The sequence below is a fragment of the Aplysia californica genome, unplaced genomic scaffold, assembly GCF_000002075.1.
Source record: "Aplysia californica isolate F4 #8 unplaced genomic scaffold, AplCal3.0 scaffold00002, whole genome shotgun sequence".
NCBI classification, from domain to species: domain Eukaryota; kingdom Metazoa; phylum Mollusca; class Gastropoda; order Aplysiida; family Aplysiidae; genus Aplysia; species Aplysia californica.
The window spans coordinates 4,457,731-4,471,779 of NW_004797272.1; the positions used below are offsets into that span (position 1 = coordinate 4,457,731).

The 14,049-nt window shown below is 38.0% G+C and overlaps 1 protein-coding gene across 3 annotated transcripts in view; it reads right to left on the minus strand.

Moving 5' to 3' along the window:
• Window positions 1-14,049, minus strand: part of LOC106014199 — a 100,180-nt gene that overhangs the window by 63,525 nt on the left and 22,606 nt on the right. For all 3 annotated transcript variants that reach the window (XM_035973992.1, XM_035973989.1, XM_035973993.1), the window contains exons 20-30: window positions 13,150-13,379; window positions 12,423-12,515; window positions 11,300-11,479; window positions 9,944-10,156; window positions 9,032-9,172; window positions 6,829-7,035; window positions 6,201-6,312; window positions 5,048-5,156; window positions 4,392-4,548; window positions 3,293-3,446; window positions 2,510-2,619 (exon numbers count right to left, since the gene is read on the minus strand). In XM_035973992.1, the coding sequence (XP_035829885.1) occupies window positions 2,510-2,619; window positions 3,293-3,446; window positions 4,392-4,548; window positions 5,048-5,156; window positions 6,201-6,312; window positions 6,829-7,035; window positions 9,032-9,172; window positions 9,944-10,156; window positions 11,300-11,479; window positions 12,423-12,515; window positions 13,150-13,379 (1,706 nt within the window). The remainder of the gene's footprint in view (window positions 1-2,509; window positions 2,620-3,292; window positions 3,447-4,391; window positions 4,549-5,047; window positions 5,157-6,200; window positions 6,313-6,828; window positions 7,036-9,031; window positions 9,173-9,943; window positions 10,157-11,299; window positions 11,480-12,422; window positions 12,516-13,149; window positions 13,380-14,049) is intronic.

A 14,049-nucleotide genomic window follows, 5' to 3' on the forward strand; every position in this document is an offset into this window, starting at 1 on the left:
CACACACACACACACACACTACCGGGTCTGGGTGCTGAAACTTTCCGAAATCACAAAAGAGTTCCCTTACCGGGTCTGTATACTTCGTGACTTTGTTCCCGGTTACCGGGTCTGTATACACTTCGATTTTTAAAGTACATTTTGAGTACTTTTGAAGCTTAATGAAAGAGTAAGTGCCGGCATTTCTGATAATAATTTACGGAACAAACACCCAGGCGGGCACAGCCGATCAACCAAGAGTTAAAAGTTGAGACCAAAGAATTGCCCGTCGCGTCAAAGATCAGCCACTCTCGTGAATGTGATCATAAGCGTTGTTAAACTCCATGAAACGGTACAATGATCCCCAGGCGGGATCACACCGAGGTGTGAACTGACCGATGCGTTTCTTTTCCCCAAACATCGCACTCGCATCTGAGCTCGCCACCTGAACTTACTTCACTCGCTGGGTGGGTAGGGCCTACAAGTTCGCTCCAGGCAGGATCACATCGAACTGTGAACTCTTCCCTGTCCATTGACGTTGAAGGCAGTTTTTCTCTATTCCCGACTTTGCGAGACAGCCTGAATTTTAATTGGTGTGGTCACAGCGTAATGGTACGTAATGACAAAGGCGGGGGGACTCAATCAGAGATGGAAGGCTAAAATTTTTGGACAAGTAAAGGGGAGGGGCAACTGGATAAACGTAGATAAAGATCTCGAGAAGATATGCTAATGAGTGTACGGTATAATATTATGGCATGCCCCATGCCACCATGCTACTGTGATTGGTCATCAAGGTTGACAACTCTTTGCTCGCCATATGTCATAAACCCACCCAGGGGTCACGTCAGTACATGGGTCACTGTAGATTCTTCCTTGGCTTCGTCGGCTAAGATCCCGTATTTCCCTTGCTCCCGGGCACTGGGATCTTAGGCGGAGAAGACTAGTAGAGAATTTTTGGTTACACTTTACTAGACTTTAGGAAATTACATGTGGGCATATTTTGGTTAGCCGTGGGCGCGTGGACTACACAGTGTGACCAAAATCTGTCTTACCACTATTATAATCAATAGCAACTGAAACTGAGTTTTCAATGTATTTCAATCGAAAAAAATTTAGGCGACCTAAATTTTATTTTAACTTTTGGCGGGGTTGGTGCTTAAGGCTACCTTGATTCCTTGAGGATTTGTTAATGAAGAATTCAATGCACATTTCCATTTTGTTTTTTTTGCTGGCCATTTTCATCAATTTTATATTTTCTTAAGAGGAACTTTGTCTCTACATTTTAAATTTGGATACTTTTCCTACTTTCCCACCTCTAGGACTGACTTACATTTGATCATACTGTCTTGCTAAAACAAGTTCTATTCATAATATCACTTACTAGTTGCGTCTGTTTGTTTGCTGGTTTTTTGTTGGTTTTTTTCGATTTCACGGTCCATTTCCACCTACGTTCAGTGCGTATATTCAAATGCTTTGTATACTGTTAACATTATTAGTAATAAATGGCCTAATTTGTTAAATATACTAGATATGTTATTCAATATGATGTTTTGCATTTGCACTGAAGTGTTTTAGTTTTAGCGTATTAGCAGAAAGTACTCAAAAGTATTCATAAGTGCTTTTTAAAAAAGTACTTGTACTCAATTACATTTTACAGGAAAGTACTTTTAGTGTACTTAAGTAAATATTTTAGATTGTACTTAAATTTATACTTAAGTACCTTTTTTAAAAGTACTTTAACAGCTCTGCTTAAAAATAACAACTTTAACATATATTCAGAACAACATTTTGGTTGATAACAGCTGATAAAATATCATATTGGGAACAATATTTTGGTTGCGGTTGATAACAGTATTGCCTCTGTTCACGGGTGGATGGCGGGTGTTCTGGTGTTGCTGGTTCCTTCACTCGCATCAAACATGATCCGTCGATCTTAACTCTTCCCCTTTTCTGGCCCGCCTTAGTAACATTTTTTTAAATCTTTGGCATTCATAATGGCCTAATTGTGTTGCAAGTACAATGGAAGATCCTGCTAAAACTTAACAACGGTTATAAAATAAGTGCTGTCATTAGATATATAAAGTAGAAGACATCTCAACGGTAGGTCTATCCCCACTAGCATTTTGAGTACGGGGCCTTTCTAAACAATTCGTTTTCGGTGAAAGATATCGGAACCACTTGCATAATTATGACGAGTGTCAAAGCAACATGAAGCCTCCACTAATTTGGTAGCAGGCATAATGTATTATTGCATTCATGTCATTGTGTGAGAGGGAGAGAGAGAGAGAGAGAGAGAAGAGAGAGAGAGAGAGAGAGAGAGAGAGAGAGAGAGAGAGAGAGAGAGAGACTTGAGAAGTTTATTTTTGCTAAAGTGAACCTTCAGTTGACAATGGTGCACAAAACAGAGCAGGACAGAAACAAAATACTTAACCATCTTCCAAAAAAACCCCATTACAGTAAAGCGGAAAACCACAGAGGGTAGCTTTGTGCAAGAGCCACTTGCAACAAGCTCTTTCTCAATATAGCTTACCACATAGATGTAAGTCACATTAAACTCAAATTCCACTTGAGGGACAGTAGAAGAACACTTCAAGGGGTTGTCTGGACTGGCATCAAAAAGGGAACCAGTGATATCTGTGCCTGCAAGAGAAACAGTAAGGCAGGTAAGAGGTTTCGCTTTATGCAGTTATCACACAATGTAGCAACAATTTTCATCTGCCAGGAAATATATCATAGATATTCTTTAACAATTCAGGAACTCATCATATGAGTAAGCATGCAATTTGGTTTAAAAAGAAAATTATGGCTGCATTTTCAACAACAAAATTTGTCTCATGTTTAGCCTGGTTATAGTGAGATGTATGGGTAATTACATAGATAAGTAGATATGTATATTAAGTAAGGTACAACCGAAGGCCCAAGCTGAATAGTGGAATAATATCTCTGGAGCTCAAAACACTTTGCTTATATTGGTTACACTACATCACTCAATGACTTGAATTAGTGAATAAGAAAAGTGAATAAAGAGTAACTTTAGAAGCTAGAAAGATCTGACAGACAAACTTCTATTAACAGTCTATGACTATGAGGGTCAATGTGAAGTCTCACCTTTTCTACATTCCTCATGTTCAAACAATTGACTTTCAATTATAATCTAATACAGTATTATTCCGTTGTAAATAACAATAATAATTCACTTATTACAAGTCTAACCATTTTCTACATTTCTCATGTTGCAAACTTTAAACTATATTCTAACACTATAATGTGCGATCATAAATGATAATTATAATTAACACAACAGCAGTCTCACCTTTTCTACGCTCTTCACGTTTCAAAGCAACAGTATTCTCATCCTCCTCACAGCTAGCATGACTTGCTTTGCAGCTCTTGTTACTCTTGTTGCTCTTGTTGCTCTTGCTGCCAGCCCTTTTACTGCTTCGTCCACCACTTACATTTTCATCCAACTGAAAATGAAGATACACATTCGGTGGGATAATAAATAATTCTTACAGATAGCAATTGTAAAGCACAAATTCCCACTCAACAGAAAACTCTATGTCCTTTACAGCCTATATTTTCATCCCAGCAGATCTAATTGAGTTCTGAAACAATCTCAACTTTCTGGGGAGAATACAGTACAACCTGCCCCTTTACAGGTGCTAAAACGCTAACATCCTGACAAGATCTTTTTCTGCCTATGGCCAAGTGCCCATTCACTCCTGGTTGAAGTGAGGAAAATTTATGTGAAGTGTCTTTCCCAAGGATACAACATTGGACCTGAGGCTTAAACCCCTGAACACACAAACTCACGATTATGAGTCCGGTAGCCTAACCACTAAACTACCGACTCATCATGGCTCAAGCTACAACATGGAGTTTCCGTCGATCTGTTTGTTCCTGAGCCTTGTTGAAGAACACTTGGAGTTGTTCAAAGAAGGAAAACCAAAGCATAAGTAAAATAAACAATTAAGACCAAATACATCTACTCCCCCCCCCCTCAAATTTGCACGAAAACTTAAATATAAGAGTCAACATTTTCTTGCAAGCCAGACTGGTTCTGGGGGCTAGATGTTGACCTTTGCCATTGATAGATGACTCAAAGCTTTTAAAATAAGAGATCAGTAACCAGGTAACAGAAGGTCTCCAAGTATAAACATTTCCTCCTACAGAAAAGATGCAGATCCTGATCAAACATAGCATAGGCGCTAGCTCAATCTTTTTCCAGGTGTTTTATATTCCACTTTCAACCTGGTAGTAAAAACTAATTCTTTCTACCAAGCAAAATCCTTTAAATGTATATCTTCTGGTAACAATCTAAAGGCTGCAACTAATTCCACCTTCATTACATCCTACCCGGAATTAGTCAATTTCCAGGATTTAAACAGCTTGGTGGTCACTGTTCTACCTACCTCTTGGTCATCTCTGGAACACTGGAAGACATCTTGCCCACGGCCACAGGTACTTTCGCCTCCATATGTGCACTGACAGTAATAAGGAGCAGGGCTCCCATTTACGGTAGTAGAACTTCCACAAAAGCCAGAGAAAAGAGACTCATTGGCTGGTACTCTGCGGAAAAGAAAACATAATATACAGACTTTATCTCCGGCAAGCTGCTCACAGCGGCTCGCGGTTGGTACATCTTTGCCGGTGAGCTGCTGACAGTGGCTCGGGCACATTCCTTTATGATGATGTCAACATCAAATTTCTTTCCGAAAACAGGTCTATTTATAGGGATTTCATTGATTAGATGAAAATAGATCAAAATAGGCTCACTTGTTTTGATTAAATGACCAATTTAGTGACGTTTTTGTCCTTTTTAGATTTAGTACCAAAAAAGGGCCCAGGCATAGTGGGTTTATCCCCCCTCTGAGATAGAGAGTTAACGCAAGTAACCTGAAAAAAAAAGTTGTACATGAGTATCATGCTTGTGCATAAGTGCACTTCATCAACTGAGAATAGATTTTTAAAAATACATGATTTGAGAAAGCGATACGTTCAAAGACAAGGCAAAAATGATCCGGTCCTGCCATTTCAAGCACAGAAATTAAGTGATAAGGAATGTTACCTCCAAGAAAGGCTGAATTCATTTGGTGTCTTTCCAGTTTCATTTGACAAAATTCCATCACTGCGTACAAGGTCATTAGAGGCATCATCATCAAAGTTTCCACACAACCCTGTGAAAAGATCATGAAACAAAGAATTTTTAAAAATAAACAAAACTAAAAAACCCCTAAAAAACCTGATAACTGATCAAGACTTTGAAGAAGGTCTTATCTGCTCAAACACAGATCAGATTCTTCAAAATGTGAGTCATGACCCTTTTGTCAGTCACAGAACCTTAAACAATTTGATAAAAAGTCCTAGTACCCATGAATTTTTACATAAAAGCATAGCTGGAGTATGGAAAAAAGTTATCTTGCTTTTGAGAAACTAACTATATTCTATCATTAATGTCCATGAAACATCTGCGATGGGGCGAGGTACCTTTCACTGCATTATGTTATCGCATAAAACAAAAAGGGTCACGACCGAAGAAGTTAAATGGACCTGAAAACTGATCACATCAAATGAGTTTATAAAATTTATGCCATATTGCCTGAGATGGCCCAGTCTATAAAAATCAAGTGTAACATTCTTTCAAAAAAATATGACATACAGAATGTGTAATATTTTGTTAATAGTTACGGCGAGGACAACAGCACTGGTAAAAAAATGATAATCTGTTGTATTGATACCGTTACCATTTAAATTTGTGGTTTCTTCGAGAGATACAATGATTTTTGTCAATAAAATTATGAAAATCTAACACGCACTTCGCTGTAAAGAATTTTGGTGGGGGCTAGAAAACGTGATGCTGGCGCTCTCTATGTTGGGAGAGAGGGGAAATGAATAGGCTCATGTCTCCCCCATCATCATCATCAACAAGAGTCAGATCTAAAGCAGACATCGGCAATCATAGTTCCCCACTCTTTTTTAATTTTTCCATCAAAATGTTCTCAAATTTCCTATACTGTCCTGGTTTTTCCCCGCCACCCATTTGTTCAAGTTGTCTAAATGAATAGTATTTGGTCAACCTCTGCCTCTTCTCATGCCTTACACTTTTTCAGGGAGAGCAAGGTGTTCACGGCCTTTATACTCGTAATCTTATGATTCTACCTATTATAGAGAAAGACAAACACTCTTCTCAAGCAGATTCTTTTCACATTTAAAGTGCATACCTCGAATTTGTCCAAAGCTGGAACCAGCAGCTTTCACCCAGACATTAATGAAGTTCCTCTTTCTCTTCCCTGAGACTGTGACAAATACAGTGTCTCCATTGGGCAAGTAAACCTGAAGAGGTGCAGTCAAGCAATGAAAAAGATTAAAGCTTATAACTACAAGGAAATTGTGAACTTTATCAAATTTGCGATTTGAAATAAGTAGCAGAGTTCAAGTAGTTGAGAGGTCATTTCAAAATAAGTTTATAAGACAAGGTTTCTGTGGCAGTATTTTTTCGGCATTAATACGAGCTGTGACTTCACACTTTATGTGCAGTTATTGTTGATTTCCCGTTATCAACAAAGGACATCCAAGAATGTTAAAGTTTGAATACTTCTGAGACTGACATACTGACATTAGTTGAATTCGAGTTTCACTTTTGATAAAGATAAAAAACACGTTACCACTTAAACTTGAAGTCTACAACCAGAGTCAGACAGATGAAACACATTTGAGAAGAAAAAAAAATGACCATAACAAAGGTTTGTATTGATAATGACTGATTAATTATCTGATGTTCAGTTTTGGAAATAAAACAATAGTTACACGCACAGAAGATTCTTGGTTCTTGAACTTAATTACACTTACGGAATATTCTCTGTCCTTAATTTGGTAAACTCTGAATCCTTTTTCCAAAAACCCATGTCTGTAGAGCTTGACAGTGAACGGCATTGGGTCCTCACTGTCAGGGTCAATCGAACATTTGCTGAGCACCACAACATCATCATCAACTCGAACAGCGACAGCACAGTTGCAGGAAGCCTTGCGATTGCATGATCGGTAGAAGGTGTGGACCTGAATCAAATACAGACATACAGTAGCGTCCGCTTAAACATATCTGCAGGAAAGCCAAATTTTCTTTGGTTTGACCCGGTATGTGTCTTAGAGAGACTGCTCAAGTAGAAGAAAAAGAATGTCTATGTGAGTGCGTGCGTGTGTATGTATGCTTGTGTGTGAAAAGAGATAGAGAGAGAGAGAGAGAAAGAGATAGAGAGAGAGAGAGAAAGAGAGAGAGAGAGAGAGAGAGAGAGAGAGAGAGAGAGAGAGAGAGAGAGAATGAGAGAGAGAGAAAACGAGAGGGAGAGAGAGAAAGAGAGAGGAGAATAATGATATGAATATTTTTACACTACAACATTTTTGAGTCCCTTGAAGGCATATCTTTCTTAGCTTCAGTGTGTTGAGCAGCTCATTATACCATGACACAGTGCGTGTGGGCATATATCTGTGAGTGTGTATGTGTGTGTGTGTGTGTTTTCTCAAATTAACAAAATGTGGATATGATGCTTTTCGTGATGAAATCCTTCATAACATGTATGATTACACGCCCCCCCCCCCCCCCCCCCCTGTGACTCAATACGGGTGGGATCATCATCAAGCTCAACACAAATTGGGAAGAGCCTATAGTCTGACTAAGCTGTAAAGAAGGATAATAATACTTTTTCAAACGGAATCAGTTCAAAATCAAAGATAACACATGAAAATTAAGTACAAATAATGAAAGTAGGAATAAAATATAATTATAACGTTATAACCACTGCATTATGTTTTCTGAAGAAATAACATGGATAGTTTGGAATGCATTTTACCTGTGTACTTGTAACGTAGAAAAGATTAAAAATATCATCCCCCCCAAAAAAAAAGGAAAAGAGACCAAACAATTTACAACATTGTGCCGGCAGCTGTTAAAATGTGCAAAGCCCAGAAAGCAAAATTTTACAGGAGTAAGAGAAAACTATTTCATTCTTTTACCAACTGCCCCAACAATATGTACTTTTTTCTTGCTTTTTTTTCAATACTTTGAAATATGATAAAAATGATTCTTGAGCACATGTCTACAACAACACAAGTTAAGAAAATGCAATTTTTAAAAATATATCTTTTTTGGCTGAGTGCATTTTAACAGCTACCCCGAATAAGACCACACAGGAATGTTGTTGAGTCCTTGAACTTCTGACATGAGCTAGGTTTTGAGGTAATCATTCGATACTTATGAGAATTAGTACCTCATCAAGAATCTTCAATATAGAATGATTATAAATTATATTTCTGCTTAAAAATCCATACCGTCTTATTAAGTCACTATGGTGGTTATCACATCAAAAGCAAAAGACATTTCAGATGCTTTACAAGTCAACTATTTAGGACAAGATATTCTCATCTCTGAAAACTGAATTTGATAACAGTAGGAATAACAGAAGAAACAGAAATATGGCTTCTTAGGAGACTTTTGATAATTGCAAGGAGGACAGAAAAAAAATCAAATGAGGAAGCACTGAAAGAAACCTATGTCGGCTGCTCACAAGGAAGAACAATATTAGGAAGTGACAAATGCAGTGTCTGGGACACTTGAATTGATATAAAGGCTTGGAGCATCTCGCTCTTCCTAGAAAAATAGAAGGCAAAGAGGCAGGGTTAGACCAAAAGAAACTTATTTGGAAACCCAGAACAGATGGGTGACAGGGAAAAAACCCAGGATAATATGAGATTTTTTAGTGTATCCGAGTGGAGAAATCAATGGAGAACCATGACTGCCCATGTTTTGTTTTAAATCTGGCGTTTGAATTTATCTTTAAAAAAAAGTAATCTGGTATTTGATGACAATGAGGAATAACAATGGCATCCAAATTATCATTGACAACAAAAGCCATGACCATCACTATAAAAGTGTGTGTGTCTGCATATGTGTGTGTGTGTGTGTGTGTGTATGTGCGGTAAAACACCAACAATGAGCTGGCATCTGGACAATAAAGATTTATCTCATCTTATCTTCTAACACACACACGTATCTTACCACGTATGGGAGGTTTGTGTGCCTGTATAAGACAAATTCACCCTCATAAAAATTGTCATAAGTGCGTCCATCAAAGGTCGTAATGTGGGGGTCATTGACGGAACTGCACGTGCTCAGTTTGTCTTCGTCTCTGACGGTCAGCTGAAGAGAAAAGTAGTTTTGTTATACATTTTAATTCGTTTTGGGTCTAATTTGCATATATATATATCTTGAAACTTCTGGAAAAGTATGGAAACATTTCCCTCGACTCACAATGTGGGGTTTGCATGATATGGACAGTTGAATACTTTATACCAGTTAGAGGATATGAGCATAGCAAACTTCCATTTCTATCAATACTTTTCAACAATTTGCTAATTTACATACAATATCAGTCACAATGCAGACGAAATTTGTTCATTGCCAGGATAAACATTTTTTAAAGTCACTGTAAATGTTGTACAGCAGGTCTTGTACAATTGTCTCCAAAAGTTGATGAAATGTTTTTTGTTTTTTTACGTAGCTGCACTGTAAGTATTTGAGTAAGGTGTTGTGTGTGTGTATGTATGTGTGAGTGTGTGTGTGTGTGTGTGCGTGTGTGTGTGTGTGTGTGTGTGTGTGTTTGTGGGTGTGTGTGTGCATTTGTGCATGCGTGCATGTGTGTGTGTGTGCATGTGCATGTGTGTGCGTGAGTGTGTGTGTTGTGTGTGGTGTGAATAAGTGCTTATGAATTTAGCTACCTTTTACATTGCATGCAATGAATTCATTATATCCTTTATGTTACATTAAAGCAATTAACTCTTTTCCATTTCACACACTAGCTCTAAAAACGCAGCTACGGAAATAAGTTTCAAGGGTACCTAGCCTGGTAAAGCAGAAAACAAAATTACATAAATAATTCTCCAGTCAGCAAAACAACAATATGAGACAGACCTGAACGAAGCCAACTTCAACGGTCAAGTCAAAATCGATGAGGGTGGAGTTGATTGAAGCAGAGATCTCCACTGTCCTTCTCTGGTCCCCATCTTTGACTGTGTCCACAACACCGCGCACGATCAGAGCATAAGGCTGCTGCCATAGGGCTGAGTCCACATTCCTTCCACAGAAGGCGTTACTCTGATCCTCCTCTTGCCACAACAAGACAGCCTGAAAACAGCAAAAATATTAACATACAAGCATATTTGTCAACAAGATTTTAGGCTTTCGGGCTCACAACTGAAATGTGGGTTTAAACCCCCTTAAGGGCTGGATGCTGTGTCCTCTAGGAAATGCACTTTTCACGAATTCTCCACACTTCACCCAGATATAGACAGACAAAGATTTTGTAATAATAATAATAATAATGAAGATCATTTCTATAGCGCCCACTCCCGTGTAAACACAGCTCTAGGCGCTTTACATAAATGCATGTACGAACAATATTCATGCACGCACACACACACACTCATACACACACACACAAACACACACACACATTACAGCACATATGTGCCCACACATGTACGCCAAACAAACACACACACACACACACATACACACATTACAGCACATATGTGCCCACACATGTACGCCAAACACACACACACACACACACACACACAAACGCACAAACACACACCTACTCGCTTATCACACGCGCACGCTTACACATTGTCATGAAATGAGCACATATATAGTAAAATAATATACACAATGCAATTGACAAAATACATAAATGGATACATAGTCATTTACATAACATTGTACTGAACATGAATCTACTGACAGAAAAATGATGTAATTAAATGTGTCTTTAAAGATTTTTAAAATTTAGACTCAGATGTTGTGTGTCTCAAGGGTTGGGGAAGAGAGTTCCAGACTGATGGAGCAAGGTGGGCAAACGATCTTTCATCTAATTTTTTACCCCCTTTTCTAGGAACTCTTAAAAGATACTGATCGCCTGATCTTAGCAATCTAGATGGAACATAAATCCGGATGAGATCACTAAGATATGAGGGAGCTTTGTTATTGACACATTTATGACATAATATTGCAATTTTATATGACATTCTAGCTGACACGGGAAGCCAATGCAACATTCTTAACAGGGGAGTTAATTAGTATTTGAGTGCGCAAATCGCTGCTCGCACTGAATGCTTCCTGAGAAGCTGAAAAAGTTTCAGAGTGTTCTGGGGACTGCTGAGGTAATAATAGTTGTAAAGTGCAGAGAACAACAGAGGGAAAGTAAAGAAGTAGGACCTACCAGAGGTGCCCTAGCACTCACTCAACAAGGGATAAAACTAAACTCACCTGAGGTATGTCCCTTTGATCTGGACAGAACTTTTCCCGCCCTGCACGGATTACTGCATTCAGTTGAATCTCACAGGAATTTCTGCTGCCTATAGGGCAGAACAGCATTGGAGGAACTTGGCTTTTTACTAAGATAGTCCCAGAACCACCTTCTGTTATTGTCAGCTGAGTTGTAGTTAGCTGCAAACGAAATATTAAAATTAAAAATATGACCCCAAAAGGACATAAAGACTTAGATATTGCTCCATAGATCTAGAAATGACATGTTGCGATGACCTACTGCTATTTCATTCAATCTCTTCAATAGCACCATACAGCAGGAGTTTAAACTTTGTGCTTCATCCGGTCTTCTTCTTATGATCCATAAAGCTTATTATTATATAACCTATGCCAGGTACATCTTGCACTAAAAAAATAAGTACAAGCCCTGTTCACAACACCCCACCCTCCTACCCTCCCTCAAATAGAAAGTAATTGTGAGGCAACGTGGTGAAATCAGGTGCTCGTGGAAATTTTATCGAATTTTTGTTTTTTTGCTAAACACCTTTCATGCCCATTAAAGAACACATTTCTGTGTGAATTTTACTGACAAACGTTGATTAAAGGCATAAAATATATAACTTTTCAGTTTCTACGGACACGCACACTAAGGAAATAACTCAAGTTTGGCTGCCATTTTCTCTCTAATTTTACCTCTGAAACCAGGTGGCCCCAATCTTCTTGAATCACCAATATCTTGACTTGTATCCAAGATAAATGGACATTTAAAAAAAAACAAACCCAAAGCAATTGGACAGGATTTAAGATGATACCAATAACTCCAGATCCCCCAAAATTGACGAGCGTCTGATAGCACAGCGGCGTGACACAATTGAATTACTGTAGTAAAGAAAACTGAAATCTGAAACCTTTAAACTGAGATTTCTACATGTTTTCAACACTTTACATTTTATGGATTACTTGAGTCCCCTGCATCTATTCAGCATCAATTCTAGCAAAATTCTGGTAAAACTTGTTTCAAAGGAAAATTCTTGTACAAAACTGTTTAAAACTATAATCAGTTAAAAGAAAAACAAACATTAAAAAAACTTACAAATGTAATCACGACAGCAAAAAATCTTACCTCCAATGCCACTGAAACTAGTTCACTGTGTTTGAATTCTCCCTGAGTTAAGGGACACGATTGTGCTGTGCACACTGCTACAGCACAAGACAGCTGAAAAAAGAAAAATAAGTTACATTGATTTCATCCATGAAACAGGAACGTGTTTTGATCCATATTAAATACAAAGTACATGCTACAGTCTTTACTGAAGAAAAAAAGGAGAAGATTTTGGAACTTGATGCTGAACACTCACCAAATAGTACAAACTGCAGGCTTGATAGGACCACAAATCCTCTTCATTAGTTCCCAAAACTTTCCCCCTTTTCCCGAGAGACAGCTCTGTTGATACATTTTCAAATCCAAATTCTCTACACACAACACTACAACCCACATTAATTTCACAATAAGTCAAGCGTTTTCAAAAGGAATTCTTTGAATGTTTTGATAACGACTGAAACATCTTACGATTTTGATAGAGACGATAGAACAGTTGGTTTCTAACCTAATGGTCTCAGTAACTCAAAACGGCCGGAAATGTCACAGGGAATTTTGTAATTCTGAGGTTGCGATTTATCAGCACTCATTGTTCATGCTTTATTCAACTAATCAGGTAAATATCAAAGTAAAGTACAACAAATAAATAACAAATGGAAAGCATCTCATTCAAGATCTCTACCCAAATGAGGACTTTATGAGACCCAATTTGATTCAGTCATTTTCATGCTTGCAACTCAAATGTGTTTACCTTTGAGTTATATTCCAGGTCACCATACTCTGCTTCTGATATAACTGAAAACACACTGCCATTGGAGAAGCGTTCAATTCCTTGGGGTACTGTTTTGTCATCTTTCATAAAAATGGTCGAGTACAATAGGTCATCACCATTCAATGGTTCAAACTGGCAAGTGAAAGACACATTGCCAGTTTCTGACACCTGGATTTGCAGTTTTGGCTTTTCCTTCAGTGCCGGGTACCCTGCAAAAGCGTGAATAAGTGTAATCAGCTCATAACTTCAGGAACAGCTCTGTTGTAAGGAGGGGGGCAAAGGACAGTAAAGTTGTAAGAAAAAATTAACTGATTGAAAAAAAATTACAGTGAACCTTAAGCAAAAAAACCTCAACAAAACACCTAAAGAAAGAGAAGGAAAAGTTAGCTATTTCTTTTTTTCTTTTCTTTTTGGAACACCCCCCCCCCAAAAAAAAAACAACAACCCACAACAGGCCCAACCGATTTTGAAATACATGTCTGTCTGTCCCTTTGTAGACAGTAGCAATTCTCAAAGGTAACTCTCAGATATTTATAAAATCTAAACTAGGCTCTTCATAAGGAATTATTTTGAAGAGTGAACAAGGAGAACGTGTAGACAAGCTAGCTCTTTATTGACACTCAATTATAAAAGTGCATTTAGTTTGCTGAGTTTTGTACTTTTATCCATTAAAACTAGGTGAGTTATTTCACCAATTTAAAAATTGATGGACATTTTTTATGCCTCCATAGATACAATTTAGATTTTTTATGAAGTCGATAGCTTTGCCCTACCTCAAAAGAGCTGCATAGAGCATCATAGCAAACAAAAAGAGAGAGCAAAAGAGACAGAGAGAGAGAGAGAGAGAGAGAGAGAGAGAGAGAGAGAGAGAGAGAGAGA